This window comes from Nyctibius grandis, chromosome 1 (assembly GCF_013368605.1).
Source record: "Nyctibius grandis isolate bNycGra1 chromosome 1, bNycGra1.pri, whole genome shotgun sequence".
Classification (NCBI taxonomy): Eukaryota; Metazoa; Chordata; class Aves; order Nyctibiiformes; family Nyctibiidae; genus Nyctibius; species Nyctibius grandis.
The window spans coordinates 132,597,852-132,625,013 of record NC_090658.1 but is presented as its reverse complement, the minus strand read 5'-3'; the positions used below and the strand labels follow the sequence as shown (position 1 = coordinate 132,625,013).

General features: G+C 66.7%; 3 protein-coding genes across 3 annotated transcripts; 2 read left to right on the top strand and 1 right to left on the bottom strand.

Moving 5' to 3' along the window:
* Positions 1 to 4,735: 4,735 nt before the first annotated feature.
* Positions 4,736 to 10,048, top strand: SLC35F6 (solute carrier family 35 member F6). Its single transcript, XM_068410366.1, has 6 exons — positions 4,736 to 4,857; positions 7,051 to 7,123; positions 7,201 to 7,372; positions 7,737 to 7,949; positions 8,064 to 8,174; positions 9,383 to 10,048. The coding sequence occupies exons 1-6, from the start codon at positions 4,781 to 4,783 to the stop codon at positions 9,853 to 9,855; spliced, it is 1,119 nt and encodes a 372-aa protein (XP_068266467.1). The 5' UTR covers positions 4,736 to 4,780; the 3' UTR covers positions 9,856 to 10,048.
* Positions 10,049 to 10,437: 389 nt separating this feature from the next.
* CLU (clusterin) lies at positions 10,438 to 19,828 on the bottom strand. Its single transcript, XM_068406808.1, has 9 exons — positions 19,742 to 19,828; positions 17,272 to 17,364; positions 16,258 to 16,406; positions 13,704 to 13,874; positions 13,203 to 13,611; positions 12,932 to 13,045; positions 11,110 to 11,336; positions 10,697 to 10,878; positions 10,438 to 10,601 (listed from the first exon to the last, which is right to left on the bottom strand). Exons 2-9 carry the CDS (start codon positions 17,354 to 17,356, stop codon positions 10,595 to 10,597), a joined length of 1,344 nt encoding a protein of 447 aa, XP_068262909.1. The 5' UTR covers positions 17,357 to 17,364; positions 19,742 to 19,828; the 3' UTR covers positions 10,438 to 10,594.
* A 543-nt stretch (positions 19,829 to 20,371) lies between these two features.
* LOC137664519 (uncharacterized) lies at positions 20,372 to 26,942 on the top strand. The gene is made up of 2 exons (XM_068402617.1): positions 20,372 to 20,430; positions 21,233 to 26,942. Exon 2 carries the CDS (start codon positions 22,426 to 22,428, stop codon positions 26,497 to 26,499), a length of 4,074 nt encoding a protein of 1,357 aa, XP_068258718.1. The 5' UTR covers positions 20,372 to 20,430; positions 21,233 to 22,425; the 3' UTR covers positions 26,500 to 26,942.
* The last annotated feature ends 220 nt before the right edge of the window (positions 26,943 to 27,162 follow it).

The following is a 27,162-nucleotide window of genomic DNA, read 5'->3' as shown; positions in this document are numbered from 1 at the left end:
GAGCACTGGGGACTCAAGGGGTCTGGTCCTCTCCAGCCAGACCAGTGCTGGGCAGGCAGGGGATGGGGTGGGAGCTGGGACAGCCCCGTGGCAGGGGCTGAGAGGTCCCAGGGGGCTGAGGACCACCCGAGCCATCCCCTCCTGCTGCCCCATCCCCTGGCCGAAGGGCTTTTTCCTTCTCCAAGCATTTAAATTTCCCTTGTTAACCATAACCCAAATATTTACAGTCCACTGGAGCGACTTCAAATCCCTCCCTGATATGAAGAAGCTCAGCCCCGGGCAGCCAGGACTCATCCTGCCTCCTCCTCCAGGCCCTGAGGAAGAGGAGGAGGAGAAGGGATGGGGAGCGAAGGCTGCTAGCCCGGGTGAAAAGGGAACAGGTACAGCTTTGGCAACGAGGGGGAAACCCTTTATTACCCCAGTCATTTCCCCACCCCATCCCACACGCTCTGCCCCGGGGTCCTTTGGATGCTGAGGGCATCCCGAGGCAGCTGGGGGACCTGGGACCCTGGGGATGGGGACGTGTTGGGGGTCATCACCCCCTGCCCCCAACCTGTCCCCTCAGTGATCTGAATTTGGGGGGGAGAGGAGCGATGTGCCCCCCTGGATGTGGCCACGGGATGGAGACTGGCTTGGGGACCCTGAGCTGGTGATGGGGACACTGGGGTGACCCAGGGGGGGCAGAGGGTGGCATCTCCACGGGCGGCATCGTGTCACCCTCTGCGGCATGATGTCATGCTGGGGTGCTCAGTGTCCCTAATGTCCCATCTCCTCTCCCTTGGGGACCCCAGGCAGCCCCACACGGGTGTTTGTGTGGGGCTGGCACTGGGTGGGCACGCGTTGTGCACCGTGCAGGGGGCTTTGGAAGCCAGTGGCTCTGCCACCCCTCGCCCATGGGTGCCCTTCCCATCACATCCCCCCCCAGGGACACATTTCTATCCCTTCCCCATCACATCCCCCCCCAGGGACACATTTCGGTCCCCTCCCCATCACCTCCTCCCCAGGGACACATTTCGGTCCCCTCCCCATCACCTCGCCCCCGGGGACACGTTTAGGTCCCCCCCAGGGACACATTTCTGTCCCCTCCCCATCACATTTCCCCCAGGGACACACTTCAATCCCCTCCCCATCACCTCCCCCCCCAGGGACACATTTCGGTCCCCTCCCCATCACACCCCTCCCCAGGGACACATTTCAGTCCCCTCCCCACCACACCCCCCCCAGGGACACATTTCAGTCCCCTCCCCACCACATCCCCTCCCAGGGACACATTTCGGTCCCCTCCCCATCACATCCCCCCCTAGGGACACATTTCGGTCCCCTCCCCATCACATCCCTCCCCAGGGACACGTTTTGGTCCCCCCCAGGGACACATTTCGGTCCCCTCCCCACCACACCCCCCCCCAGGGACACATTTCAGTCCCCTCCCCATCACATCCCCCCCCCAGGGACACATTTCGGTCCCCTCCCCATCACCTCCCACCCCGGGGACACGTTTCGGTCCCCCCCCAGGGACACATCTCGGTCCCCTCCCCACCACATCCCCCCCCCCGGGACACATCTCGGTCCCCTCCCCACCCCCCCCCCCCCCCAGGGACACATTTCAGTCCCCTCCCCACCACATCCACCCCCAGGGACACATTTCGGTCCCCTCCCCATCACCTCCCCCCCGGAGACACGTTTCGGTCCCCTCCCAGGGACACATTTCTGTCCCCCCCGGGGGCAGGGGCAGGAGTCTCTGCCCCCCCCCGGGCAGGGCTCACTCCCACGGCCCCGCCTGCCCTGGCACAGCCCCCGCCGCGGGCTCCGCTCCCCCCGGGCCCCCCGCGGGTCACGGCCGCCGGGGCTGACGTCGGATGGAAAAACAATTTATCTCGGGCCGGCGAGGAGGCGCGGGGGGGGGTGCGGGAGCGGGGCCCGGTGCCAGGTGCGGAGGGGCCCCCGCAGCCCTCGGAGGGGAGATGGGGGGGGTTGGGGGTCACGGGTGGGTGGTGAGACCCCCACGGGGGCTGGGGGGGCTGCAGCCATAAACGACACCCTCGGGTGCCCCGGGGACAGCACCCCCAGCCCCCAAAGGGTGCGTCCAGGCAGGGTTAGTCCGGGCAGGATTTAGCCCGGGCAGGGTTAGTCCAGGCAGTGTCAACACGGGCAGGATTAGTCCAGGTAGAGTTTAGCCTGGGCAGGGTTTAGCCCGGGCAGGATTAGTCCAGGCAGGATTATCACAGGCAAGGTTTAGCCCAGGTAGGGTTAGCACAGGCAGGGTTAGCCCAGGAGGGGTTTAGCCTGGGCAGGGTTAGCCCTGGAGGGGTTTAGCCCAGCCACGGTTAGCCTGGGCAGGATTTAGCCCAGGCAGGATTAGCCCAGGCAGGATTAGCCCAGGCAGGGTTATCCCAGGTGGGGTTTAGCCCAGGCAGGGTTAGCACAGGCAGGGTTACCCAAGGCAGGTTTAGCCCAGGAGGGGTTTAGCCCGGGTAGGGTTAGCACAGGCAGGGTTAGCCCAGGCAGGGTTAGCCCAGGAGGGGTTTAGCCTGGGCAGGATTAGCCCAGGAGGGGCTTAGCCCAGGCAGGATTATCACAGGCAAGGTTTAGCCCAGGTAGGGTTAGCACAGGCAGGGTTAGCCCAGGAGGGGTTTAGCCCGGGCAGGGTTAGCCCAGGCAGGGTTAGCCCAGGCAGGTTTAGCCCAGGAGGGGTTTAGCCCAGGCAGGGTTAGCACAGGAGGGGTTTAGCCTGGGCAGGATTAGCCCAGGAGGGGCTTAGCCCAGGCAGGATTATCACAGGCAAGGTTTAGCCCAGGTAGGGTTAGCACAGGCAGGGTTAGCCCAGGCAGGATTAGCCCAGGCAGGATCATCACAGGCAGGGTTTAGCCCAGGCAGGATTATCACAGGCAGGGTTTAGCCCAGGTAGGATTAGCACAGGCAGGATTTAGCCCGGTCAGGATTAGCCCAAGCAGGATTAGCCTGGGCAGGGTTTAGGCCAGGCAGGGTTAGCCTGGTCACGGTTAGCCCAGGCAGGATTTAGCCCAGGCAGGATTATCACAGGTTTAGCCCAGGTAGGGTTAGCCCAGGCAGGATTAGCCCAGGAGGGGTTTAGCCCAGGTAGGGTTAGCACAGGCAGGGTTAGCCCGGTCAGGATTAGCCCAGGCAGGGTTAGCCCAGGAGGGGTTTAGCCCAGGTAGGGTTAGCACAGGCAGGGTTATCCCAGGCAGGATCATCCCAGGCAGGATTAGCATGGGCAGGGTTAGCATGGACAGGGTTAGTTCGGGCAGGTTTATCCCGGGCCGGGCAGCCGGGGACAGTAACCCCGCCGGGCCGGGCTGTCCGTCGGTCCCTCCAGGCCCGGGGGGTGCGGGGAGCCCAACTCTGCTCCGCCGGCGCCATCTGCCGGCACCGCCGCGGCGGGGACACGCGTGACCGGGCCGGGGGGGGGACACACACGGGCACACCGGCCCCGGGACCGCCGCGCCGCAAACCCAGCCGGGGAGCGGGGCACCGGGGCACCGGGATACCGGGATACCGGCACGGGGCCCGCGGCGAGGAATCATGGAGCTGCGGTGTGCGGGGACCGCGACACCGGGACCGCGACATGGGGACGGCAGCACCGGGGCACCGGGGCACCGGGACAGGCAGCACCGGGGCCGCGCACAGGGCCTGGGCCCCGGTATACCGGCGGGGACAAGGCCACGCGTGTCTGTGGGCATGGTTAGAGGCTGCGGGGTGGGGTCACGCGTGTCTGGGGCCGGTGCTGTTCAATATCTTTATAGATGATCTAGACGTAGGGATCGAGTGCACCCTCAGGGAATGTGCAGATGACCCCAAGCTGGGTGGGAGTGTCGATCTGCTGGAGGGTAGGAAGGGTCTGCAGAGGGATCTGGACAGGTTGGATTGATGGGCCGAGACCAACGGCGTGAGGGTCAACAAGAACAAGTGCCGGGTCTGACACTTGGGCCACACCAACCCCCCGCAGCGCTACAGGCTGGGGGAAGAGTGGTTAGAAAGAGCCCTGGGGGTGCTGATCGACAGGCGGCTGAACAGTGAGCCAGCAGTGTGCCCAGGTGGCCAAGAAGGCCAATGGCATCCTGGCCTCTATCAGGACTAGTGTAGCCAGCCGGTCTAGGGAAGGGATCGTCCCTCTGTACTCGGCACTGGTGAGGCCGCACCTTGAATCCTGTGTCCAGTTGCGGGCCCCGCACTGCAAGAGAGATGTTGAGGTGTTGGAGCGAGTGCAGAGGAGGGCGACCAAGCTGGGGAAGGGTCTGGAGGGTCTGACCTACGAGGAACGGCTGAGGGTTCTCAGGTGTTTAGCCTGGAGAAGAGGAGGCTCAGAGGTGACCTTAGTGCAGTCTACAACTACCTGAAGGGAGGTTGTAGCGCAGTGGGAGTCGGCCTCTTCTCCCAGGCAACCAGCGCTAGGACAAGAGGACACAGCCTCAAGCTTGGCCAGGGGAGGGTCAGGTTGGCCATGAGGAAGCATTTCTTCTCAGCAAGGGTCATTAGCCATTGGAAGGGGCTGCCCAGGGAGGTGGTGGAGTCACCATCTCTGGAGGGGTTTAAGAAAAGCCTGGCCATGGCACTTAGTGCCCTGGTCTAGTTGCCATGGTGGTGTCAGGGCAATGGTTGGACTTCATGATCCCAGAGGGCTCTGCCAACCTCATTGATTCTGTGATTCTGTGGGCGTGGGTAGCCGCTGCGGGGCGGAGCGGGGGGGAGTGGCGGCGGCGGCGGCGGCCCCGGTGCAGGGCGGGAGGCGGCGGCCGGTGGCGGTGGCGGCGGTGGCGGGGCCATGGCGTGGTCCCGGTACCAGCTGGGCCTGGCCGCCCTCATGCTGCTCACCGGCTCCATCAACACGCTGGCGGCCAAGTGAGTCCTGCCGCCCCCGGGGTCCCCCCCCGCCTCCTGGGCCTGGGGCTGGGCCCACTCGGGGCCTCCGGGGCCTCAGGGCGGCCTGGCCCCCCCCCCCCAACAGGCCCTGAGGCCCCTGGTCCCCTCCTTCCATCGCAGGGCTGGTGTCCCCCCCCCAAGCCCCGGGGGTGTCGCAGCGCTTGGGGTCCCCTCGTGTGGCCTTGGGGACGGCTGCCCTCGGGGGGGCAGGGCCTGGGGGTCCCTGGGGCTGCCCCAGGCCGGGCCACGGCCCAGGCTGTGCTGGCAGAGCCCCAGGACGTGCCCTGTGCCCCCCACCCCCAGCATGGGGGGCTGTGATGGGCTGTGGGGTGCCCCATAGGGACGGGGGCTCCTGGTTGGGGTCCCAGCTCCTGGTGATGAGGAGGAAGGGGGGGGCTGCATGGCCAGGGGAGCTGGGGGGGGGCCCAGCCCTCCTGCGGGTGCTGCCAGGGGGGTGCTGGTCTCCCACCCGCCGTGGGTGCCATGCCTGGCCCCAGGGTGTTGTGTGAGCGCCCCAAAAGCCAGGTAGGGTCTGGGTTGAGCCCCCTCCTGGGGGGAGCACCCTGGGGTGCTCCCAGCCCCCGCAGCGAGGATGAGGACGGTGTTCCCGAGAGCTGCCCGGGCAAGGCAGACCTGCCAGGCCGGCTTGTCCCGGTGCCACCGGGCAGAGGCGTGGGCGTCAGTGGGGTTTCACCGGGTGGCCAGGCTCCGGCTGGCCCCGGAGGGGGAAACTGAGGCACAGAGTCCCCGCAGCGCCCGCGGGAGCAGGGCAGAGCTGGAGGATGGCACCGAGCTCTCAGCCAGCTCACGAGACCCGCGTGTGCCCCGAAAAAGCCTCTTACGAAACGTGGGCTCGTGGCGGAGGGGCTGTGGGACAGCAGCCAGCGCTGACTCACGCCCAGATCCTGCTGGCCTGGCTGAAAAGCCCCTCGCCGAGCGGCCAGGGACCGGCTGGGGATTGCCCCGGCCCCCGTTTCCCCGAGCTCAGCAGGTTTCTGTGGCTCGACATCAGCAAAAAAGGGGCTGGAAGGGAGCTGGGTGCCTGCCTGCCTGTGCTGGGGGTGTCCTGGGGGCAAGCAGCCAGCCACCAAGGTCCCCTCTGGACACGGATAGTCCCTAAAGAGGGGACATCCTCACCGAAACGGGCCGTGGGGACCTGTGCCACAGCCTCTGTTCATCCAGCGTTGCTTGGAGTACCCAAAAGAGGGGCTTTGTGCCCCAAAACCACGCTGGCAGCGTGAGCTGCCACCCCCCAGCCTGGCATCCGGCATCTTCTATGGACCCTGTGTCCCTTCGTCCCTAGATCTTCATGGCTGGTGACATGGGGAGAAGGGACAAGGTTGGGGTGACCCCCCCACCACCACCACGCTGGCCTGGTGCCCACGGCTGGTGACGGTGCTGCCTGGCTGGCTCCAGCGATGGGCATGGGGACACTGGATCATGGGGACACTGGATCATGGGGACACTGGATCACAGGGACACCGGATCGTGGGGACAGTGGATCACGGGGACACTGGATCATGGGGACACCAGATCACAGGGACACCGGATCACGGGGACACCGGATCATGGGGACACTGGATCACGGGGACACCGGGTTGCAGGGACACCAGATCACGGGGACACTGGATCATGGGGACACTGGATCATGGGGACACTGGATCACAGGGACACCGGGTTGCAGGGACACCAGATCATGGGGACACTGGATCATGGGGACACCGGATCACGGGGACACTGGAGCACGGGGACACTGGATCACAGGGACACTGGATCACGGGGACACTGGATCACGGGGACACTGGATCATGGGGACACCGGATCATGGGGACACCGGGTTGCAGGGACACTGGATCACGCTGACACTGGATCATGGGGACACCGGATCACAGGGACACCGGATCACGGGGACACCGGGCTGCAGGGACACTGGATCCCGGGGCTGTGCGACACGGTGGTGTCCCTTTCCCTGCCTGTCACTCAGCACCGGGAGCCGGGCCAGGAGCTGCCGGCAGGTCGGGGCAGCCACCACGGTGTCTCCTTCCCTCCCCGCAGATGTCCTATCCCTACAGCTGTCACCTCAGGGGGGCTGGTGGCCCAGGGGACAGCCCTGCGCTGGCTCTCGGGGTGTGCCCCCCTGCCCTAACCACCACCCTCTCCTCTGCCTCGTAGGTGGGCTGATAACTTCAGCGCAGCCGGCTGCGGCGGGACGGAGGAGCACCCCTTCCAGCACCCCTTCCTGCAGGTGAGCCCCCCGCCCGCGGTGGGACGGGGTCTCCCGGTGGGGCTGGGCCCCCCCCCTCACCCCCCTCTCTCTCACAGGCCGTGGGCATGTTCCTGGGTGAATTTTCCTGCCTGGGGGTGTTTTACCTGCTGGTGTGGAGGGACCGGCGGCGGCCGGAGCCCAGCATGGCCCCGGCGCAGCCCTTCAACCCGCTGCTCTTCCTGCCCCCCGCCCTCTGCGACATGACTGGGACCAGCCTCATGTACGTGGGTAAGTGCTGGGGGTGCCACCTCTGTGCCCCCCTTTGCCCTGGGGCCATCCTCAGCTGGCTGGCTGCAGGACCCCACGGTGCATTCGGTTTCGGGGGGGTGGAATGACCTTGAAGCTGGTTAGAGGGGTCTGAGCAAACTCTTCCCACCCCTGCAGCGAGTTGTGCCAGGGCTCAGCAAGCTCCTCCTTGGGGGGCACAGGGTTCCCGTGGGGCTACATCTTGGCACCAGCCTCTCTGCTGCCAGCTCTACGGAGTTGGGGGGGATGCTCTTCCTCTGGTTAATTATTGAGCTGCTTTTAATTACGGCAGCGGGGTGGTGGCGTTAGCCCGCCGGACTCATGGGTCTGTCTCTTCCCCACACAGCCTTGAACATGACGAGCGCCTCCAGCTTTCAGATGCTGCGTGGATCCGTCATCATCTTCACCGGGCTCCTCTCCGTGGCCTTCCTGGGCCGCAGGCTGGAGCTGAGCCAGTGGCTGGGCATCCTGGTCACCATCGTGGGGCTGGTGGTGGTGGGGCTGGCTGACCTGCACAGCTCCCACGACCAGAAACACAAGCTCAGCGAGGTGATAACCGGTACGTGGTGGCCCTTGGGGGAGGTGGGATGGCTGGGGGGGAGGAATAACCCCCCGCAGGGCACGTGCTGGGCTCAACCTCTCCCTCCTCTCCCCTCCCCTCCTCTCCCCACAGGCGATCTGCTCATCATCATGGCTCAGGTGATCGTGGCCATCCAGATGGTGCTGGAGGAGAAGTTTGTCTACAAGCACGACGTGCACCCGCTGCGGGCTGTGGGCACCGAAGGTCTGTCACGACATGGTCGTGGGGGGGAACTGAGCACTCGAGGGGTATCGGAGCCCACAAACCAGGTCTGCTTCGTGCAGGGGGTAGGACATGAGGACACAGCCTCAAGCCTCGCCAGGGGAGGGTCAGGTTGGACATTAGGAAGCATTTCTTCTCAGCAAGGGTCATTAGCCATTGGAAGGGGCTGCCCAGGGAGGTGGTGGAGTCACCATCTCTGGAGGGGTTTAAGAAAAGCCTGGCCATGGCACTTAGTGCCCTGGTCTAGTTGCCATGGTGGTGTCAGGGCCATGGTTGGACTCGATGGTCCCAGAGGGCTCTGCCAACCTGATTGATTCTGTGATTCTGTGGCTGCAGGCAGCAAAGGGGGTGCTGCTGTGAGGGCTTGGGTCCCATGGGGCAGGAAAGGGGACCAGTAGCCCTGGGTGCAGCCAGCACCCATCTGACCCAAGGTCCTGCACGTGGGTCGGGGCAATCCCAAGCACAAACACAGGCTGGGTGGAGAATGGCTGGAGAGCAGCCCTGAGGAGAAGGACTTGGGGGTGATGGGTGACGAGAAGCTCACCATGAGCCGGCAACGTGCGCTGGCAGCCCAGAAAGCCACCCGTGTGCTGGGCTGCATCCCCAGCAGCGTGGCCAGCAGGGCGAGGGAGGGGATTCTGCCCCTCTGCTCCGCTCTCGGGAGACCCCCCTGCAGTGCTGCGTCCAGCTCTGGGGCCCCAACAGAAGAAGGACACGGAGCTGTTGGAGCGAGTCCAGAGGAGGCCACGGAGATGCTCAGAGGGCTGGAGCCCCTCTGCTCTGGAGACAGGCTGAGAGAGCTGGGGCTGTTCAGCCTGGAGAAGAGAAGGCTCCAGGGAGACCTTCTAGCACCTTCCAGTGCCTGAAGGGGCTACAGGAAAGTGGGAGAGGGGCTTTTTACAAGGGCATGGAGTGACAGGATGAGGGGGAACAGTTTTAAACTGCAAGAGGGGAGATTGAGATGAGATGTGAGGAAGAAATTCTTTGCTGTGAGGGTGGTGAGACCCTGGCCCAGGTTGCCCAGAGCAGCTGTGGCTGCCCCCTCCCTGGCAGTGTTCAAGGGCAGGTTGGATGGGGCTTGGAGCAACCTGGTGTGGTGGAAGGTGTCCCTGCCCGTGGAACTGGATGGGCTTTAAGGTCCCTCCCAACCCAAACCAGTCTGTGTCTCTACAACACCCCCTCGCCCCCAGGTTTCTTCGGCTTCACCATCCTGGCCCTGCTCCTCGTGCCCATGTACTACATCCCTGCGGGCAGCTTCAGCGGGAACCCTCGGCGGACGCTGGAAGACGCCCTGGACGCCTTCTGCCAGATCGGCCACCAGCCCCTGATCACCGTGGCCCTGCTGGGCAACATCAGCAGCATCGCCTTCTTCAACTACGCCGGCATCAGCGTCACCAAGGAGATCAGTGCCACCACCCGCATGGTGCTGGACAGCCTCCGCACCCTCGTCATCTGGGCCGTCAGCCTGGCCCTGGGCTGGGAGGCCTTCCACGGCCTCGAGATCCTGGGCTTCGGGGTGCTGCTGGCGGGTGCTGCCCTTTATAACGGCTTACACCAACCCCTGCTCGCCCGCCTGCCCTGGCACGGGGAGGGCAGCAGCGGGGTGGCCGAGCGGGAGGGCTTGTTGCGCGGGGACGGCGTGGCCATCAACGGCGAGAGCTGAGCCCCCCACCCCGGGGGTTTATTTCCCTGGAGGATCCCTCCTGGGGAGGGCATCGGGGGTGGCCGTGATGCCGCAGGGGCTGCGGGAGGGGATGGCGTGGCTGTGCCTGCCCTTCCCCTGGGGGGGGGGAGCAGACCCCTAGAGATGAGATGGCACCTCTGCCCCCAGTCCTGAGGGGCTTGGGGGGGGTGGTGGGGCTGGGGTGGGGCTGGCCCCCCTGCTCCCCAGCCTGTCTCCCCCCTAGTAAAGGATATCTGCCCATGGCTTGTTCCCTTGGTGTCTGGGGAGGGTCCTGGGGGTGACGTGGGGGCCCAGCAGGGCTGGGGGTCTGTTCCCCCCCCCATTCCCCTGGGGACACAATCCTCGGTGTCCCCAAGGCAAGGAGAGGACCCCAACCTCTTTCACACGGGGTGGGGGAGAAGGCAGCGAGCCCCAGCGTCCTTATGGGGGGCTCCTGCTGGCTCAGGTTTGGGGGGGGGGTTGGTCCTGGCACCCCCCAACTGGGCTCCCCCCCCCCATTTCACAACCCCCCAGGCACTCGGGGTGGGGGGGCACATCCCAAAGAGCCACAGCAGAGCACAGTGGGGTGTTCAACTCTACCTTTATTGTCTGTGGGGGCCCGTGGCGAGGCCCTGGCAGCGGGGTGGTGATGGGGGGGGACAGCGGTGGCATCCGACCCCCCTGGCATGGGGGCGGGGTGGCAAAGGGGGCTCGGCGGCGGTGGGGGAGCATCACCCAGCTACTCTCTGCCAGAGGAAGGGTGGGGGTGAGCTGTGGGGTGCCCCCCACCCCTCCTCCAGCCCTGCCGTGGGGATGGGGGGGGTGGTGGTCCCACACTCACATGGTGTTTTGCTTGTAGTGCCGCAGCGCCTGCTCAGCCACCAGCTCCATGAAGCGAGGGTCGTCCCAGGGGATGTCCCCGGGCACCGTGAGCGACAGCGGCTCCGAATCGAAGAGCTGCACCGTCACCTGCGTGTCCGCAGGGGCCGAGGGGTCCTCGAGGTTGGGAGCCTTGGAGAGGACCTAGAGGGGAGGCGGGGGGAGCACAAGGAGAGCTGGGCTAGCCCCCACGCTGGCCCCTCACCCTGGCATCCGGCCCTGCGGCCAGCTATTGTGCCCGCTGGGGCGAACAATTGCCTCTTTCTCCCCCTGACCCACTTTTCGTGGCTCCCAGCCCTGCCTGGGCAAAGGGGGGTGGTGGAAAGCGGGGGGGATGGCAGCAGAGAGGGGGGCTCGAGCCGTGCGGGGACCCACCGTGGTGACCTGGAGGAAGCCGTCGGTGCCTTGGGTGAGGTTGGCCAAGCGGGAGACCCAGCCGAACTGGCGGTTGAGCTGGTCCAGGAGGCTCGTGGTGTTGAGCATCTCGGCTTGGAAGGCGCCCAGGAGGTCGTCGTAGCGGCGGGTGAAGCGGTCGGCCAAGCGCAGCGCGTCCTCCAGCTGCTCCCGGAGCTGCTGCTGGGCAGCGTCCGTCTGCCCGCAGTCTGGGGGGTTGTCAGGGGGTGTTGGGGGGTCCTTCCACCCCACTGCATCCCAGCCCCGGTGTGTGCACCCACTTGCCCCCCATCGCATCTCATCTCATACCCACAGCCTTGGTGCATGCCCCCTCCTTGCACCCCACCACACCTCATCCCCTTGCCCCCATCCTCAGTGCCTGCACCCCCTTGCACCCCCCTGCACCCCATCCCCTCACCCCTGGTGCATGCCCCCCCTGTACCCCACCACATCTCGTCCCCTCACCCCCAACCCTGGTGCCTGCACCCACTTGCACCCCACCACATCTCGTCCCCTCACCCCCAGCCCCAGTGCATGCACCCACTTGCACCCCACCACATCTCATCTCATCTCCCCAGCCCTGGTGCATGCCCCCCCCTTGCACCCCACTGCACCCCATCCCCTCACCCCTGGTGCCAGTGCACACACCCCCTTGCACCCTACTTCATCCTCTTGCCCCAAGCCCCAGTGCCTGCACCTTCTTGCACCCCATCCCCTCACCCCCGGTGAATGCACCCACTTGCACCCCACTGTACCTCATCCCCTTGCCCCCAGCCTCAGTGCCTGCACCCCCTTGCACCCCATCCCCTCACCCCTGGTGCATGGCCCCCCCTGCACCCCACCACATCTCGTCCCCTCACCCCCAGCCCTGGTGCCTGCACCCACTTGCACCCCATCACATCACATCTCATCTCCCCAGCCCTGATGCATGCCCCCCCTTGCACCCCACTGCACGCCATCCCCCTCACCCCTGGTGCATATCCCCCCTTGCACCCCACCACATCTCGTCCCCTCACCCCCAACCCTGGTGCCTGCACCCACTTGCACCCCACTGTACCTCATCCCCTTGCTCCCATCCTCAGTGCCTGCACCCCACTGCACCCCATCCCCTCACCCCTGGTGCCAGTGCACACACCCCCTTGCACCCTACTTCATCCTCTTGCCCCAAGCCCCAGTGCCTGCACCTTCTTGCACCCCATCCCCTCACCCCCGGTGAATGCACCCACTTGCACCCCACTGTACCTCATCCCCTTGCCCCCAGCCTCAGTGCCTGCACCCCCTTGCACCCCATCCCCTCACCCCTGGTGCATGCCCCCCTTGCACCCCACCACATCTCGTCCCCTCACCCCCAACCCCGGTGCCTGCACCCACTTGCACCCCATCACATCTCATACCCCCAGCCCTGGTGCATGCCCCCCCCTTGCACCCCACTGCACCCCATCCCCTCACCCCTGGTGCCAGTGCACACACCCCCTTGCACCCCAGTTCATCCTCTTGCCCCCATCCTCAGTGCCTGCACCTCCTTGCACCCCATCCCCTCACCCCTGGTGCATGCCCCCCCTGTACCCCACCACATCTCATCCCCTCACCCCCAGCCCTGGTGCCTGCACCCACTTGCACCCCATCACATCTCATACCCCCAGCCCTGGTGCATGCCCCCCCCTTGCACCCCACTGCACCCCATCCCCTCACCCCCAGCCCCAGTGCATGCTCCCCCTTGCACCCCACTGCCTCTGATCCCCCACACACATCTCCCCTGCCCTCCCTGGCACTGCCCCCCTCCCCGCTGCCCATCCCAGCTCACCCACGGAGAGGATCTCCCGGCACTTCTCGCACTCATCCCGCATCCGCAGGCACCCGGCCGAGTTCCGCCGGATCTCCCGACACACCATGCGGTCGTCGCTGAAGTTACGGGACTCTGCCGAGAGCCCAGCCCCTCCTCAGCACCCCAAAACCCCCCAGGGTGCTGCTGGTGGTGGTGGGACCACCCCAGACCCCCCCCCCCAACCCTGGGGCAGAGCTTCCAGCCAAACCGGGGAGCCCACACCACCCAACCTTGGGACCAAGCACCCTACCTGAGGCAAAGCCACCCCATGGGTGCTCCTGCGCCTCCTCCAGCAGCCGCTGGGTCATCTCGAAGAGGGGTTGGAAGAGCTGGTGGAAGCCGTGGTGGGGATGGTGGAAAAAGGGATGGAGCTCGCGGGAGAACCTCGCGCCGGGGGGGGAGAGGCGGACGCGCTGGACGGGGGGGCGGAAAGCCTCGCGGAAAGCCCCGAAGGGTGCTCGGAAGAAGGGGTACATGCGGCCGTAGACTTGGGTGCTGTCCTGGAAGATGTCGTCTACACCATCCTCCAGCAACCCGAAACGTTCCTCCAGGTCCTCCAACTGCTTCTCCTGCCGCTGGTCCCGCTCCAGCAGCGAGTCGATGCGCTCGCCGTTCACCCAGATGGAGAAGGGCGAGGAGTGGTTGAGGAATTCCTCCAGCTGCCGGGCAGGGGAGCAGGATCAGGCGCCCAAATCTTGCCCCAGCTTCGCCCTTCCCCAGCGGCGCCGGGTGCTGCGGGCACCTTCCTCACCTGCCGCCCCACCAGCCCCGAGCCGCTGCGGCACGTGCGGGAGTAGAAGCGCATGCAGGTCTGCTTGAGGCACGGCTTGCACTCCTCCCACAGCGCCAGCATCGTCTCGTTGCACACCTCCTGCCTCGCCGCCAGCTCCTGCTCCTTCTCCCGGGCCAGCTGCACCGCCTCCTGCAAGGCACCCGCGTCCAGCCCCGAGGGCATCGCCCAGGGCATCCCCCCCGCTCCCGGGGCACATGGACCCCGGGCATGGCATCCCCCAGGGCATCCCCCCCTGCTCCCGGGGCACACAGACCCCGGGCACGGCATCCCCCCAGCCCTTCTGTATCCTCCTAGCCCTTTGGTGTCCCCCCAGGGCATCCCCCTTGCTCCCAGGGCACATGGACCCCGGGCACAGCATCCCCCAGGGCATTCCCCCCCTGCTCCTGGGGCACACAGACCCCAGGCACGGCATCCCCCCAGCCCTTTGGCATCCCCCAGGGCATCCCCCCCACTCCCAGGGCACACAGACCCTGGGCACAGCATCCCCCCAGCCCTTTGGCATCCCCCAGGGCATCCCCCCCGCTCCTGGGGCACACAGACCCTGGGCACAGCATCCCCCAGGGCATCCCCCTCGCTCCCAGGGCACACAGACCCCGGGCATGGCATCCCCCAGGGCATCCCCCCCCTGCTCCTGGGGCACACAGACCCCAGGCATGGCATCCCCCCAGGTCTTGGGTGTCCCCCCAGCCCTTCAGCATCCCCCAGGGCATCCCCCCAGCTCCCAGGGCACACAGACCCCAGGCACAGCATCCCCCCAGACCTTTGGTGTCCCCCAGAGCATCCCCCCCGCTCTCAGGGCACACGGACCCCGGGCATGGCATCCCCCAGGGCATCCCCCCCTGCTCCCGGGGCACACAGACCCCGGGCACGGCATCCCCCCAGCCCTTCTGTATCCTCCCAGCCCTTTGGTGTCCCCCCAGGGCATCCCCCTTGCTCCCAGGGCACATGGACCCCGGGCACAGCATCCCCCCAGCCCTTTGGTGTCCCCCAGGGCATCACCCCCACTCCTGGGGCACACAGACCCTGGGCACAGCATCCCTTCAGCCCTTTGGCATCCCCCCAGCCCTTTGGTGTTCCCCTAGGGCATCCCCCTCTCTCCCGGGGCACACGGACCCCAGGCATGGCATCCCCCAGGGCATCCCCTCCGCTCCCGGGGCACACAGACCCTGGGCACAGCATCCCCCCAGCCCTTCAGCATCCCCCAGGGCATCCCCCCCCACTCCTGGGGCACACGGACCCCGGGCACAGCATCCCCCCAGCCCTTGAGTATCCCCCCAGCCCTTGAGTGTCCCCCTGGCCCTTGGGCATCCCCCAGGGCATTCCCCCTGTTCCTGGGGCACACAGACCCTGGGTACAGCATCCCCCCAGGTCTTGGGTGTCCCCCAGGGCATCCCCCTCGCTCCCGGGGCACACAGACCCCAGGCATGGCATCCCCCCAGCCCTTGAGTATCCCCCCAGCCCTTGAGTGTCCCTCTGGCCCTTGGGCATCCCCCAGGGCATGCCCCCAGCTCCCAGGGCACACAGACCCCGGGCATGCCATCCCCCCAGCCCTCTGGCATCCCCCAGGGCATCCCCCCCAGCTCCCGGGGCACACGGACCCCGGGCATGGCATCCCCCCAGCCCTTGAGTATCCCCCCAGCCCTTGAGTGTCCCCCTGGCCCTTGGGCATCCCCCAGGGCATTCCCCCTGCTCCTGGGGCACATGGATCCCGGGCACAGCATCCCCCCAGCCCTTTGGCATCCCCCAGGGCATCCCCCCAGCTCCCGGGGCACACAGACCCCGGGCACAGCATCCCCCTAGCCCTTTGGCATCCCCCAGGGCATCCCCCCAGCTCCCGGGGCACACAGACCCCGGGCACAGCATCCCCCCAGCCCTCTGGCATCCCCCAGGGCATCCCCCCAGCTCCCGGGGCACACGGACCCTGGGCATGGCATCCCCCCAGCCCTTGAGTATCCCCCCAGCCCTTGAGTGTCCCCCTGGCCCTTGGGCATCCCCCAGGGCATTCCCCCTGCTCCCGGGGCACATGGACCCTGGGCACAGCATCCCCCCAGCCCTCTGGCATCCCCCAGGGCATCCCCCCAGCTCCCAGGGCACACAGACCCTGGACATGGCATCCCCCCAGCCCTTTGGCGTCCCCCAGGGCATCCCCCCCATTCCTGGGGCACACAGACCCTGGGCACAGCATCCCCCCAGCCCTTTGGCATCCCCCAGGGCATCCCCCCTGCTCCTGGGGCACACAGACCCTGGGCACAGCATCCCCCCAGCCCTTGAGTGTCCCCCTGGCCCTTGGGCATCCCCCAGGGCATCCCCCCCTCTCCCAGGGCACACGGACCCCGGGCACGGCATCCCCCCAGCCCTTTGGCGTCCCCCAGGGCATCCCCCCCACTCCCAGGTCACACAGACCCCAGGCATGGCATCCCCCCCAGCCCTTCGGGGTCCCCCCAGCCCAGCGCTGGAGGCTCCGGGTAGCAGGGTGGGTGCAGAGCAGCCGCCCTTCCTCATCCTCGCTCACCTCCTTCCTCCGCTTGGTCTCCTCCAGCGTGTGCAGGATGGCCTGGTGCTCCTTGCTGCTCCTGTCCATGAGCGTCTTCATCTGCTTCACCCCGTTGATGGCGTTTTCCACCTCCGTGTCGATGTATTTGCTGCCGGCTGCCGACAGCTCTGGGGGGGGGGGAAGGAAAAGCACCCCTTGGCCACCCACTCCTCTCTCCCCCCCCCCCAAAAAAGCACCCAGCCCCAACCCTGGGCTCCCAGCCCCCCAGGGACGATGCTGTGCCCCCTCCATCCACCCCCCAGGGATGATGCTGTGCCCCCTCCCTCCAGCCCCCATAATGATGCTGTGCCCCCTCCACCCCCCAGGGATGATGCTGTGCCCCCTCCCTCCTGCCCCCCAGGGATGATGCTGTGCCCCCTCCCTCCACCCCCCCATGATGATGCTGTGCCCCCTCCCTCCTGCCCCAGGGGTGATGCTGTGCCCCCTCCCTCCACCCCCCCATGATGATGCTGTGCCCCCTCCATCCATCCCCCATGATGATGCTGTGCCCCCTCCTGCCCCCCAGGGATGATGCTGTGCCCCCTCCCTCCAGCCCCAGGGATGATGCTGTGCCCCCCCCAGGGATGATGCTGTGCCCCCTCCCTCCAGCCCCAGGGACGATGCTGTGCCCCCTCCCTCCACCCTCCAGGGATGATGCTGTGCCCCCTCCACCCCCCATAATGATGCTGTGCCCCCTCCCTCCACCCCCCCAGGGATGACGCTGTGCCCCCTCCCTCCTGCCCCAGGGATGATGCTGTGCCCCCTCCCTCCAGCCCCAGGGACAATGCCATGCCCCCTCCCGTGGGCACAGCGCTCCCCCCACCCCACAGTCACCCCATTTGCCCCCCCCCAGCCTGCAGACAACACCCCCCCCCCAATAAAAACCCGTGCCCTCCCCCAACCCAGTGCCTCCCACCCCCTCCCCACGCAGCGCTGCCCTGGGTACGGTGCTGCCACCCCCCTGTGCCACCCCACAGCCCCCCCCCCACTCACGCTTGAGCTCGCTGGGGGGGACAAGGGCCCGGCCCCCCCCGCAGGCCAGCAGGAGCCCGAGCAGCGGGAGCAGCCCCCACGCCATGGCAGCTCCTGGGGGGGCACAGCCGGGGCTCAGCGCAGGATTTGCCCCCCCCCCAGGACACGGGGCTCTGAGTCAGCACCGGGGACCAGCTGCTTGGCTGCTCCCGTGGCCCCCCCGGGGGTGGAGAGGGGCTGGGGGGGGGCAGAGCCGGGCCAGGGCTGTGGGCAGGGATGGGCAGGGACAGGCGCTGGCAGCCCCCCCCCCCCTCCGAGAAAGGTGCCATGCCCAGGGCACCCCCAAACACCCCGTGCACTAGCCCAGCCGCAGTGTGGCTACCAAACCCCCCCCCAAACACCCTGTGGCTACCAAACCCCCCCCACCCCAACACCCTGTGGCTACCAAACCCCCCCCAAACACCCTGTGCACTAGCCCAGCCGCAGCGTGGCTACTGACCCCCCCCCCCCCCCATACACTCTGTGGCTACCAAACCCCCCCCAAACACCCTGTGGCTACCAAACCCCCCCCCAAACACCCTGTGCACTAGCCCAGCTGCAGCGTGGCTACCAAACTCCCCCTCAAACACCCTATGGCTACCAAGCCCCCTCAAACACCCTGTGCACTAGCCTAGCCACAGCGTGGCTACCAAACTCCCCCCAAACACCCCGTGGCTACCAAACCCCACCCAAACACCCTGTGCACTAGCCCAGCTGCAGCGTGGCTACCAACCTCCCCCCCAAACACCCTGTGGCTACCAAACCCCCCCTGCCAAACACCCTGTGCACTAGCCCAGCTGCAGCGTGGCTACCAAACTCCCCCCCAAACACCCTGTGGCTACCAAACCCCCCCCCCAAACACCCTGTGGCTACCAAACCCCCCCTCAAACACCCTGTGCACTAGCCTAGCCGCAGCGTGGCTACCAAACTCCCCCCAAACACCCCGTGGCTACCAAACCCCCCATCCAAACACCCTGTGCACTAGCCCAGCCGCAGCGTGGCTACCAAACCCCCACCCAAACACACTGTGGCTACCAAACCCCCCCAAACACCCTGTGGCTACCAACCCCCCCCAAACACCCTGTGCAGTGGCCCAGCCACAGCATGGCTACCAAACCCCCCCCGCCCCAACACCCTGTGGCTACCAAACCCCCCCCCAAACACCCTGTGGCTACCAAACCCCCCCCAAACACCCTGTGCAGTGGCCCAGCCGCAGCAGGGCCCGGCCCCCCTCCGCAGCGCTGGCCCGCTGCCCTGCAGCGCCGCAGCACCCATCGCAGCACCCATCGCAGCACCCACCGCAGGCACTGCTGCCCCCCCCCCCCCAAATACCCCCCCAGTGCTGCCCCCCCCCAGCCTGGCCCGGCTCCATCCCGCCCGGCCCGGGGCATTGTGGGAAACTCCCTGAGCATCCGCCCGCTGCGTCACCCCCCCCGGCACGGCCCGGAGGGGTGGGGGGCACCCCGGGGGGCACCCCCCCACCTCTGCCCCACAGCAGGGGTGTCCCACCCCCCCCCTGCACCCCAGCCGGGGCAGGGGCACCCCGGGGTGCACCCCTGGGGGGGGAAGGGGAAGGGAAGGGGAGAGGGGGGAAGGGGAAAAGGGAAGGGGGAAGGAGGAAGGGGAGAGGGAAGGGAAGGGGGAAGAGGGGAAGGGAAAGGGAAGGGGAGAGGGGAAGGGGGAAGAGGGAAGGGGAAAGGGGGAAGGGGGGAAGGGGGGAAGGGGGAAGGGGGGAAGGGGGAAGGGGGAAGGGGGAAGGGGGGAAGGGGGAAGGGGGGAAGGGGGAAGGGGAAGGGGGGAAGGGGGAAGGGGGGAAGGGGGGAAGGGGAAAGGGGAAGAGGAGAGGGAAGAGGGGAAGGGAAAGGGAAGGGGAAAAGGGGAAGAGGGGAAGAGGGGAAGAGGGGAAGAGGGGAAGAGGGGAAGAGGGGAAGGGGAACAGGGAGAGGGAAAGGGAAGGGGGAGAGGGAAGGGAGCAGAGGGAAGGGGGAGAGGGAAGGGAAGAGGGAAGGGAAGGGAAAAGGGGGAAGGGAAGGGAAGGGAAAAGGGGGAAGGGGAGAGGGAAGGGACGGGGAGAGGGAAGGGAAGGGGGAAGGGAAAAGGGAAAAGGGAAAAGGGGAAAGGGAAAAGGGAAAAGGGGGAAGGGAAAAGGGAAAAGGGGGAAGGGAAAAGGGGGAAGGGGGAGAGGGAAGGGAAGGGAAGAGGGAAGGGAAAAGGGGGAAGGGAAGGGAAGGGAAGGGAAGGGAAGGGAAGGGAAGGGAAGGGAAGGGAAGGGAAGGGAAGGGAAGGGAAGGGAAGGGAAGGGAAGGGAAGGGAAGGGAAGGGAAGGAAGGGAAGGGAAGGGAAGGGAAGGGAAGGGAAGGGAAGGGAAGGGAAGGGAAGGGAAGGGAAGGGAAGGGAAGGGAAGGGAAGGGAAGGGAAGGGAAGGGAAGGGAAGGGAAGGGAAGGGCCGTACCTGCACTCCCGCCGCCCTGCGCGCTCCGCCGCGCCCGCCCGCCCCCGCTCGCCCCTATTTATCCGGTCGCGGGTCCGCCCCGCTCCGGCCCCGGAGCTTTCTGGAACCGGCGGGACCTGGACCGCCCCCCCACCCCCCTCCCCGGTGCCCCCCCCCTTCCCATCCCGCCCCCCTTCCCCCATCCCGTTCGGTCCCCCCCCCCCCCCCGCCCGGCCGGTGCGCGGCGCCCGGACGCCGCGGGGATGGGCGCGGTGCCGCACAGCACCCAAACCGGGGTGGGGGGGTGTGTGTGGAGGGGGGGGTGTGTCTTGCACCCCCCCCCCAGGGCACCCCAAATCCGGGTGATACAATCCGGAGCGGGTAACACCTCTCCGGACACTGCGCACCCCATTACCCCCCTCCCCTGGGGTGCTGCGGGGGGGGGGGGAACTGGTGTGAACGGGGCACCCCCCTCCCAGCCACGGGCCCCCCGAGCCCCCCCTCAGGCTAAAACCGCAGCCCCCCCCCCCCGGTGGTTACGACCCAGTGCAAAAATGCAGCCTTGGGAACTGGGAGAACTGGTCGGCGGCCAGCAAAGGGGCGGGGACGGGGCGCAGGGGGCTGGGAGGCTGCTGGGATTACTGGGAACCCCCCTCCGCCACGGGCACGGCAGGAGGAGGGAGCAGCCCACCGCGCTGGGACCGTGCCTGGTACGGGACAGGCGTGGGGGGAGCGTGGGGTGCGTGTGGGGCCGGTGCGGGACACGGGGGTGCGGGTTATCCCAGGACCACGGGTGGGACATGTGGGTGCGGGTTCTGGGTGTGTGTGCGGGACACGCGTGTGCACGGGGGTGCAAACTCTCCCTGGACCATGTAGGGGACATGTGGGTGCGGGTTCTGGGTCTGTGTGGGGGACACGCGTGTGCACGGGGGTGCGGGTTACCCGGGGACCACGGGTGGGACTTAGGGGTGCAGGTTCTGGGTCCGTGTGCGGGACACGCGTGTGCACGGGGGTGCAAACTCTCCCTTGGACCATGTAGGGGACATGTGGGTGCGGGTTCTGGGACCGTGTGGGGCACACGCGTGTGCATGGGGGTGCAAACTCCCCCTGGACCATGTAGGGGACATGTGGGTGCGGGTTCTGGGTCTGTGTGCGGGACACGCGTGTGCACGGGGGTGCAAACTCTCCCTGGACTGTGTAGGGGACATGTAGGTACATGTTCTGGGTCCATGTGGGGGACACGCGTGTTCATGGGGGTGCAAGGTCTCCCGGCACCACGGGTGGGCCATGGGGGTGCACGGGGCCGTGGGTGGGACATGGGGTGCTGGGGGGGGTGTTTCTCTCCCCACTGCCTCAGCCCCGGGCCCCAGGCGGGTGGGAGCTGCCCTGGGCCAGCGATGGCGGCGGGGGGGGGGTGCAGGCTCTGGGGGAGGAGGGGGCGGCTAGTGCGGCCCCCAGCCCCCTTCTCCCCCACCTTTCCCGGGGCTTCACACCCCGCTCTGCTCCCCACAGCCCTGCAGGAGCCGGGACCGTTGAACCGTGACCTTGCAGCCATCCTCCCCCTGAGCGAGAGGCCTCCAGACACTCCTCTTCCTCCCCCAGCTTCCTCTTCCTCCCCAGGCTCAGAGCAGCCCTGTAACACTTCAGCTGCCGCTGCTGGCACGGACGGACACCCCTCACTCCGACCGGACACCCCTCGCCTGACCGGGCACCCCTCGCCCGACCGGGCACCCCTCGCTCCGACCAGACACCCCTCGCCCAACTGGACACTCCTCGCTCTGACCAGGCACCCCTCGCCCAACGGGACACCCCTCGCTCAACCGGACACCCCTCACCCAACCGGGCACCCCTCGCCCGACCGGGCACCCCTCGCCCGACCGGACACCCTTCACCCAACCGGACACCCCTCGCCCGACCGGACACCCCTCGCCCAACGGACACCCCTCGCCCAACTGGACACCGCTTGGCCAACTGGACACCCCTCACCCAACCGGACACCCCTTGCTCTGACCGGACACCCCTCGCCCAACCGGGCACCCCTCGCCCAACCGGGCACCCCTCACCCAACCGGGCACCCCTCGCCTGACCGGGCACCCCTCACCCAACCGGACACCCCTCGCCCAACGGGACACCCCTCGCCCAACGGGACACCCCTCGCCTGACCGGACACTCCTCGCCCGACCGGGCACCCCTCGCCCAACCGGGCACCCCTCACCCAACCGGGCACCCCTCGCCCGACCGGGCACCCCTCACCCAACTGGACACCCCTCGCCCAACCGGACACCCCTTGCTCTGACCGGACACTCCTCGCCCAACCGGGCACCCCTCGCCCAACGGACACCCCTCACCCAACCGGGCACCCCTCACCCAACTGGACACCCCTCGCCCAACCGGGCACCCCTCACCCAACTGGGCACCCCTCGCCTGACCGGACACCCCTCGCCCAACCGGGCACCCCTCGCCCGACCGGACACCCCTCGCCCAACCGGGCACCCCTCACCCAACTGGACACCCCTCGCCCAACCGGGCACCCCTCGCTCCGACCGGACACTCCTCGCCCAACCGGACACCCCTCGCCCAACGGACACCCTTCACCCAACTGGACATCCCTCACCCAACCGGGCACCCGTCACTCCAACCCCGACCCCCCCGTGCGGGGGCACCAGTGGGGGCGACACCTCGTTTCCTTCCCTTTCTCTGGGGCGATGCCCTGTTTCTGGAGCAGGAAGAACAAGCAGAAGAGGGGTCTCCCCACCCCAACGGCCTTGCAAGCGGCGACTTTGGGGTTGTTCATCCAGGAGAGCGGTCCCAAAGCCTGGGTGGGAGATGCCATCCCCCCGCAGCCGGCGGTGGGGGACCTGGAGGAGGAGTTTGCCAGGTTCTGCCCAGTCCAGCACCCCAGTAAAGGCTGGTGGCAGAGCAGGGCCCTGCGGCCGCTGTGGCACGTGGCACAGGTGAAAAATGGGAGCAAGCAGCAGCCTCAGGCTTGCCAAGGAGCCAAGGAGGTCCAGAGAGCTGTTGGGATGCAAGCAGAGGTTGCCAAGGAGTGCACCAAGGTGAAGAGGAAAGCACCGGGGCCACCAGAAGAGCCAAGGACCTGCCAAAAAGCCACCCAAGGTGGGAAAGCCCAGCAGGAAGAGCAAGTGGCCTCAGTGACATCAGCCAACGTCCACAGTGTGGTCCCACACCTCGGGGAAGACGGTTGGGATGAGCCAACGCAAGCACAGGTTGCCAAGGAGTGCACCAAGGTGAAGAGGAAAGCGCCGGGGCCGCCAGAAGAGCCAAGGACCTGCCAAAAAGCCACCCATGGTGGGAAAGACCAGCAGGAAGAGCAAGTGGCCTCGGTGACATCGGTCAACGTCCACAGTGTGGTCCCACACCTCGGGGAAGACGATTGGGATGAGACGATCGTCGGGCGCGAAGCGCGGGATGGGGATGTGCCGAGGGGAGGTGGTGGCCACGGTGATGAGATGGATCAAACTCAGCCCCTGGTCCAGGCAGATGCCAGTGAAGGTGAGGAGGGGAGGACCACCAGCTCATCCCAGAGCCTGGAGTTGTGGGTGGAGGACGAGGATGCTGCCACCATCCCTCAAGGGGACGGGGACAGGCAGGACTTTAACCCTCCATCAGCAGAGGGAAGGTCTGAGGAGGAGCCGAGGAGGCAGTTGTTGGAGAAGCTGCGTCAGTGGGGAGAAGACGTGGCAAAGTGGGAAGGGAGGTCCACGAGAGACCTGGCGGTCAGGCTGGTGGACGTGATCCTGCAGAAAGAAACCAAGACGTACCCAACGGAGACAGGGAGCGAGAGCGACCGGCTGGAGCAGGGCGGGACAAGAGCCGGGGTGGGCAGCTCTGAGGAGGTGGGTGCTTTGGTGGACACCCGTGTGGACGTCACCACGGTGCAGCAGCACCCGCAGCTGCGGGACCTTGCCGTGTACCACCACATCCCCGTCTCCGTTGGTGGGTGTGGGGACGATCAGCACGTCCCCGTCGTGCCGGAGCCATCCGAGGACGAGGAGATCTCGGAGGACTCTGATGATGACTTCCTGGAGCGGACAAGGTCACCAGTTCTTTCTTGGCCCGTGGAGCTTTTCAACCCTGCCCTGGTGCTCTACCTCGGGAGCGGAGAGCAGCGGAGGGAGGTCATGAGCGAAGAGGAGTGGAGGCAGGAGTTCCCAGGCGTGTGGGCGCGATACGAGATGGACTGTGGGCTGGTGGCCGGGGAGGTGGAGGTGAACGGGCCACCGGTGCCCTTCCAACAGCAACGCCGGCTCTCAGCAGAAAAGGAAGACGCGATGGAGAACATCCTGCAGGACCTGCTAGATGAAGGCGTGGTGGTGGAAGGCTTCTCCTCCTCCAACAGCCCTTTTCTGCTCGAGAAAAAGGACGGTGGGAAGACGTGGCGCCTGCTGCTGGATTGCAAAGCTATGGACAAGGGCAACCCCACGGTGGAGCCTCAGGTGGTCCTGGACACGACCAAGATCATGGCAACCCTCAGCCCCAAGAGCAAGTGCTTCTCGAAGGTGGATCTATCGAACGCCTCCTTCGCCATCCCCTTGGCAAAAGGCTCCCAAGCCAGGTTCGCCTTCACCTTCAGGGGCCAGCAGTACCTCTTCACCCGCTTGCCCCAGGGCTTCCAGAGAACCACCTCCATTGTGCACCAGCGTGTGGCTCAGATGTTGGACCAGCTGGACCAAGAAGACCGAGCTTGGATTGTTTCCTACGTGGATGACATCCTCATCACCGGGAAAAACCCAACGGAAACCGAAGCCCGGACGAAGAGAGTCCTGGAGCTGATCCAAAAAACGGGCTTTAAAGCCAAGTTTGAGAAGGCGGAGCTCGTCCAGCCCAAGGTGGACTACCTGAAGATGACGATCGGGCCCGAGGGGCGAGACATCCTGGCCAGCAAGGTGGACTCCATCGGCAACGCTCCCTGCCCGCAGGATGCCCACGGCCTTTTCTCGCTGCTCGGGCAGGTGGGCTCCTTGCAGGACCACATCCCTGACTACTGGGAGCTGGCCCTGCCGCTCCACCGCCTCGCCACGGGGCAGGTCCCATGGCACTGGGGACCCCGGCAGGAGGAGGCACTGAGGCGCCTGCAACACGCCGTCAAGAACGCGCCCACCCTGCGCTTCCCCGATAAGTCCCAGCCCTTCGTTATCTGCTTAACGACCGGCGAAAAGACGGTGGGAGCTACGTTGCTTCAGGAGGACCAGCAAAGCTGGCTGGTCCCGGTGAAACACAGCTCCCGCATCCTGAAGGAGCACGAGGTCTCCTACCCGCCGCAGGAGAAGGGGTGCCTGGCGGCCATCTGGGCCGTGCAAGACTTCGAGGTCTTCACGGGGCCGGCCCCCATCCTTATCCAGCTGCCCCATGCCCCTTGGAGGTATCTCCTCCGGGGTGAAGCGTTGGGGTCCTGTGGGTTGAACCCACACCCGGAGCGGTGGAGTCTGCTGCTGGTGAACGGGGGGGAGATGACAGAGGGAGCCCAGCCTGAGTGGGGACACCACCCCAGCACCCCGGTCCACGTCGCTCCCCCCCTAGAGGAGCTGCCCCCCGATGTCCCCAAGGCCAACGTGTGGTTCACGGCCGGCAAGATGAACTGCTGCGTCGCCTTTGCCGCGGCCAACCTGGAAGAGCGGTGGCTGCTCGGGGTGTCCAAGTGCAGCTCGGAGGCGGGCGCGGAGCTGGAAGCTCTCCAGCAGCTCCTGCGCCGGCACCGCTGCTCCTCACCCTTCTACTGGTACGTGAGCAACTGGTCCTTGGTGGCCAGGTTGGAAAGGTACGTGGATGAGTGGGAGTTGAGGCCGTGGGCTAGCGCCGGCAAGGGCTTGTGGTCCTTCGTCCTCAAGTGGGTCCGTGCCAACCCGGGGATGCTGCACGTCAGGGCGGTGGTGTGGGACAGGAGCGAGGAGAGGGAGTGGAAGGAGAAGGTGGTCAGGAGGGCCTGGGCGATGGCTGGGGAGGCCCCGGGCAGGCGGGTGATGTGGGAGCCCTCGAAGCACGAGAAGCAAGAAATAATCGCCCGGTGTCACAGCTGGTGGCACGAGCCGGTGGAGATGACCTTGGCGAGGGTCCGGCGGGTGGCGGCGTGGGAAGGCGACCGGGAGCAGGTGACCTGTTGGGTGCGGGGGTGCCTGGGGTGCGGCGCGGAGGGCAGGGTGCCGCCGCAGCGGGCGGAGGGGGGCCCGTGGGCGCGGGTGGCGCTGGGCTGCGTCAGCGGGCTCCCCGCGAGCCAGCAGGGCCACCGCTCCCTCTTGGTGGTGGAGGACGAGGTGACGGGGTGGGTGGAAGCCTTCCCGCTGCGGGAGAGGACGGCGGAGGAGATGGCCGAGGTGCTCCGGGGGGAGGTTTTCGCGCGGTACGGGACCCCCCGGGCCGTGCGGGTGCCGTTCCCGCGCGGGGACGGAGCGACCATGGTGGTGGACGTAGCCAGGCTGGAGCTCCTGGGGGACATCGTGGAGCCCGGCCAGGAGCCACCGGCCACCGCGACCCTGAAACAACTGGCCTGGGGGGCTGGCAAGGAGTGGGCGAAGCTGCTGCCCCTGCTGCTGGCCGGGGTCAGGGCCGTGCGGGCGCGGGGAGCGGCGCTGAGCCCCTACCGAGGCGTTTACGGCTTCCCCTTGGAGATGCGGTGGGGCTGCCCCCAGGACTACGAGGACAACGAGGACAACGTCCTCGCCTGGCTCCGCGGGCTACCGGACGACGGGGCTGACTACAAGCACCGGAGCAAAGCCGCGCTGCTGGGGGGCTGCCCGGAGGGGGATGCTCCGTGCCTGTAGCCCCCCGACTCCTCTGCAAGGCTCCTGTCCTTGGGTGTCATGTCTACTGGTGTGGGGAGAAAATGAGGGTACTGGGCTTACTGGGGGGCTTTTAGGCAGGACTGGGGGCTTTTAGGCAAGACTGGGAGCTTTTAGGCAGGATTAGGGGGTTTTTAGGCAGGACTAGAGGGCTTTTAGGCAGGACTAAGTGATGCGCAACCTCTTCTTGCTACACCATGTGAGCGCAGGGAGGGATAAACTTACTGGGTGTACTGGTTTTCACTGGGATGGGGTTAGTTTTCTTCATAGCATCCAGCACGGTGCTGGGCTCTCCAGCTGTGACCTCCAACGGTGCTGGGAGCACTGGGATGGTGTTGCCACGGCCAGTCCCGAGGGGTTCGGGGGAGATGGACCGATGCCCTCGGCATCACTTGCTTTTGGTTCTGTATTTTCTTTCCCTCTTGTTCCACTTTTTCATTTATTAAACATTTTTTTTATCTCAACCCACAAGTTCTCGTGCTTTTTCTTCTTCGTTTCTGGCTGGGATGGGGTTAAATGTCTCCGGAGCAGCGGGTGGTTTGGGTTTGGGCTGGGAAGAGTGGTGATAAGAGGGATGCCTTCGTTATCACAGCGTCAAGGTCTTTTCTGCTTCTCCTCCTGTGCTGGAGGAGAGAGGAGCCACCC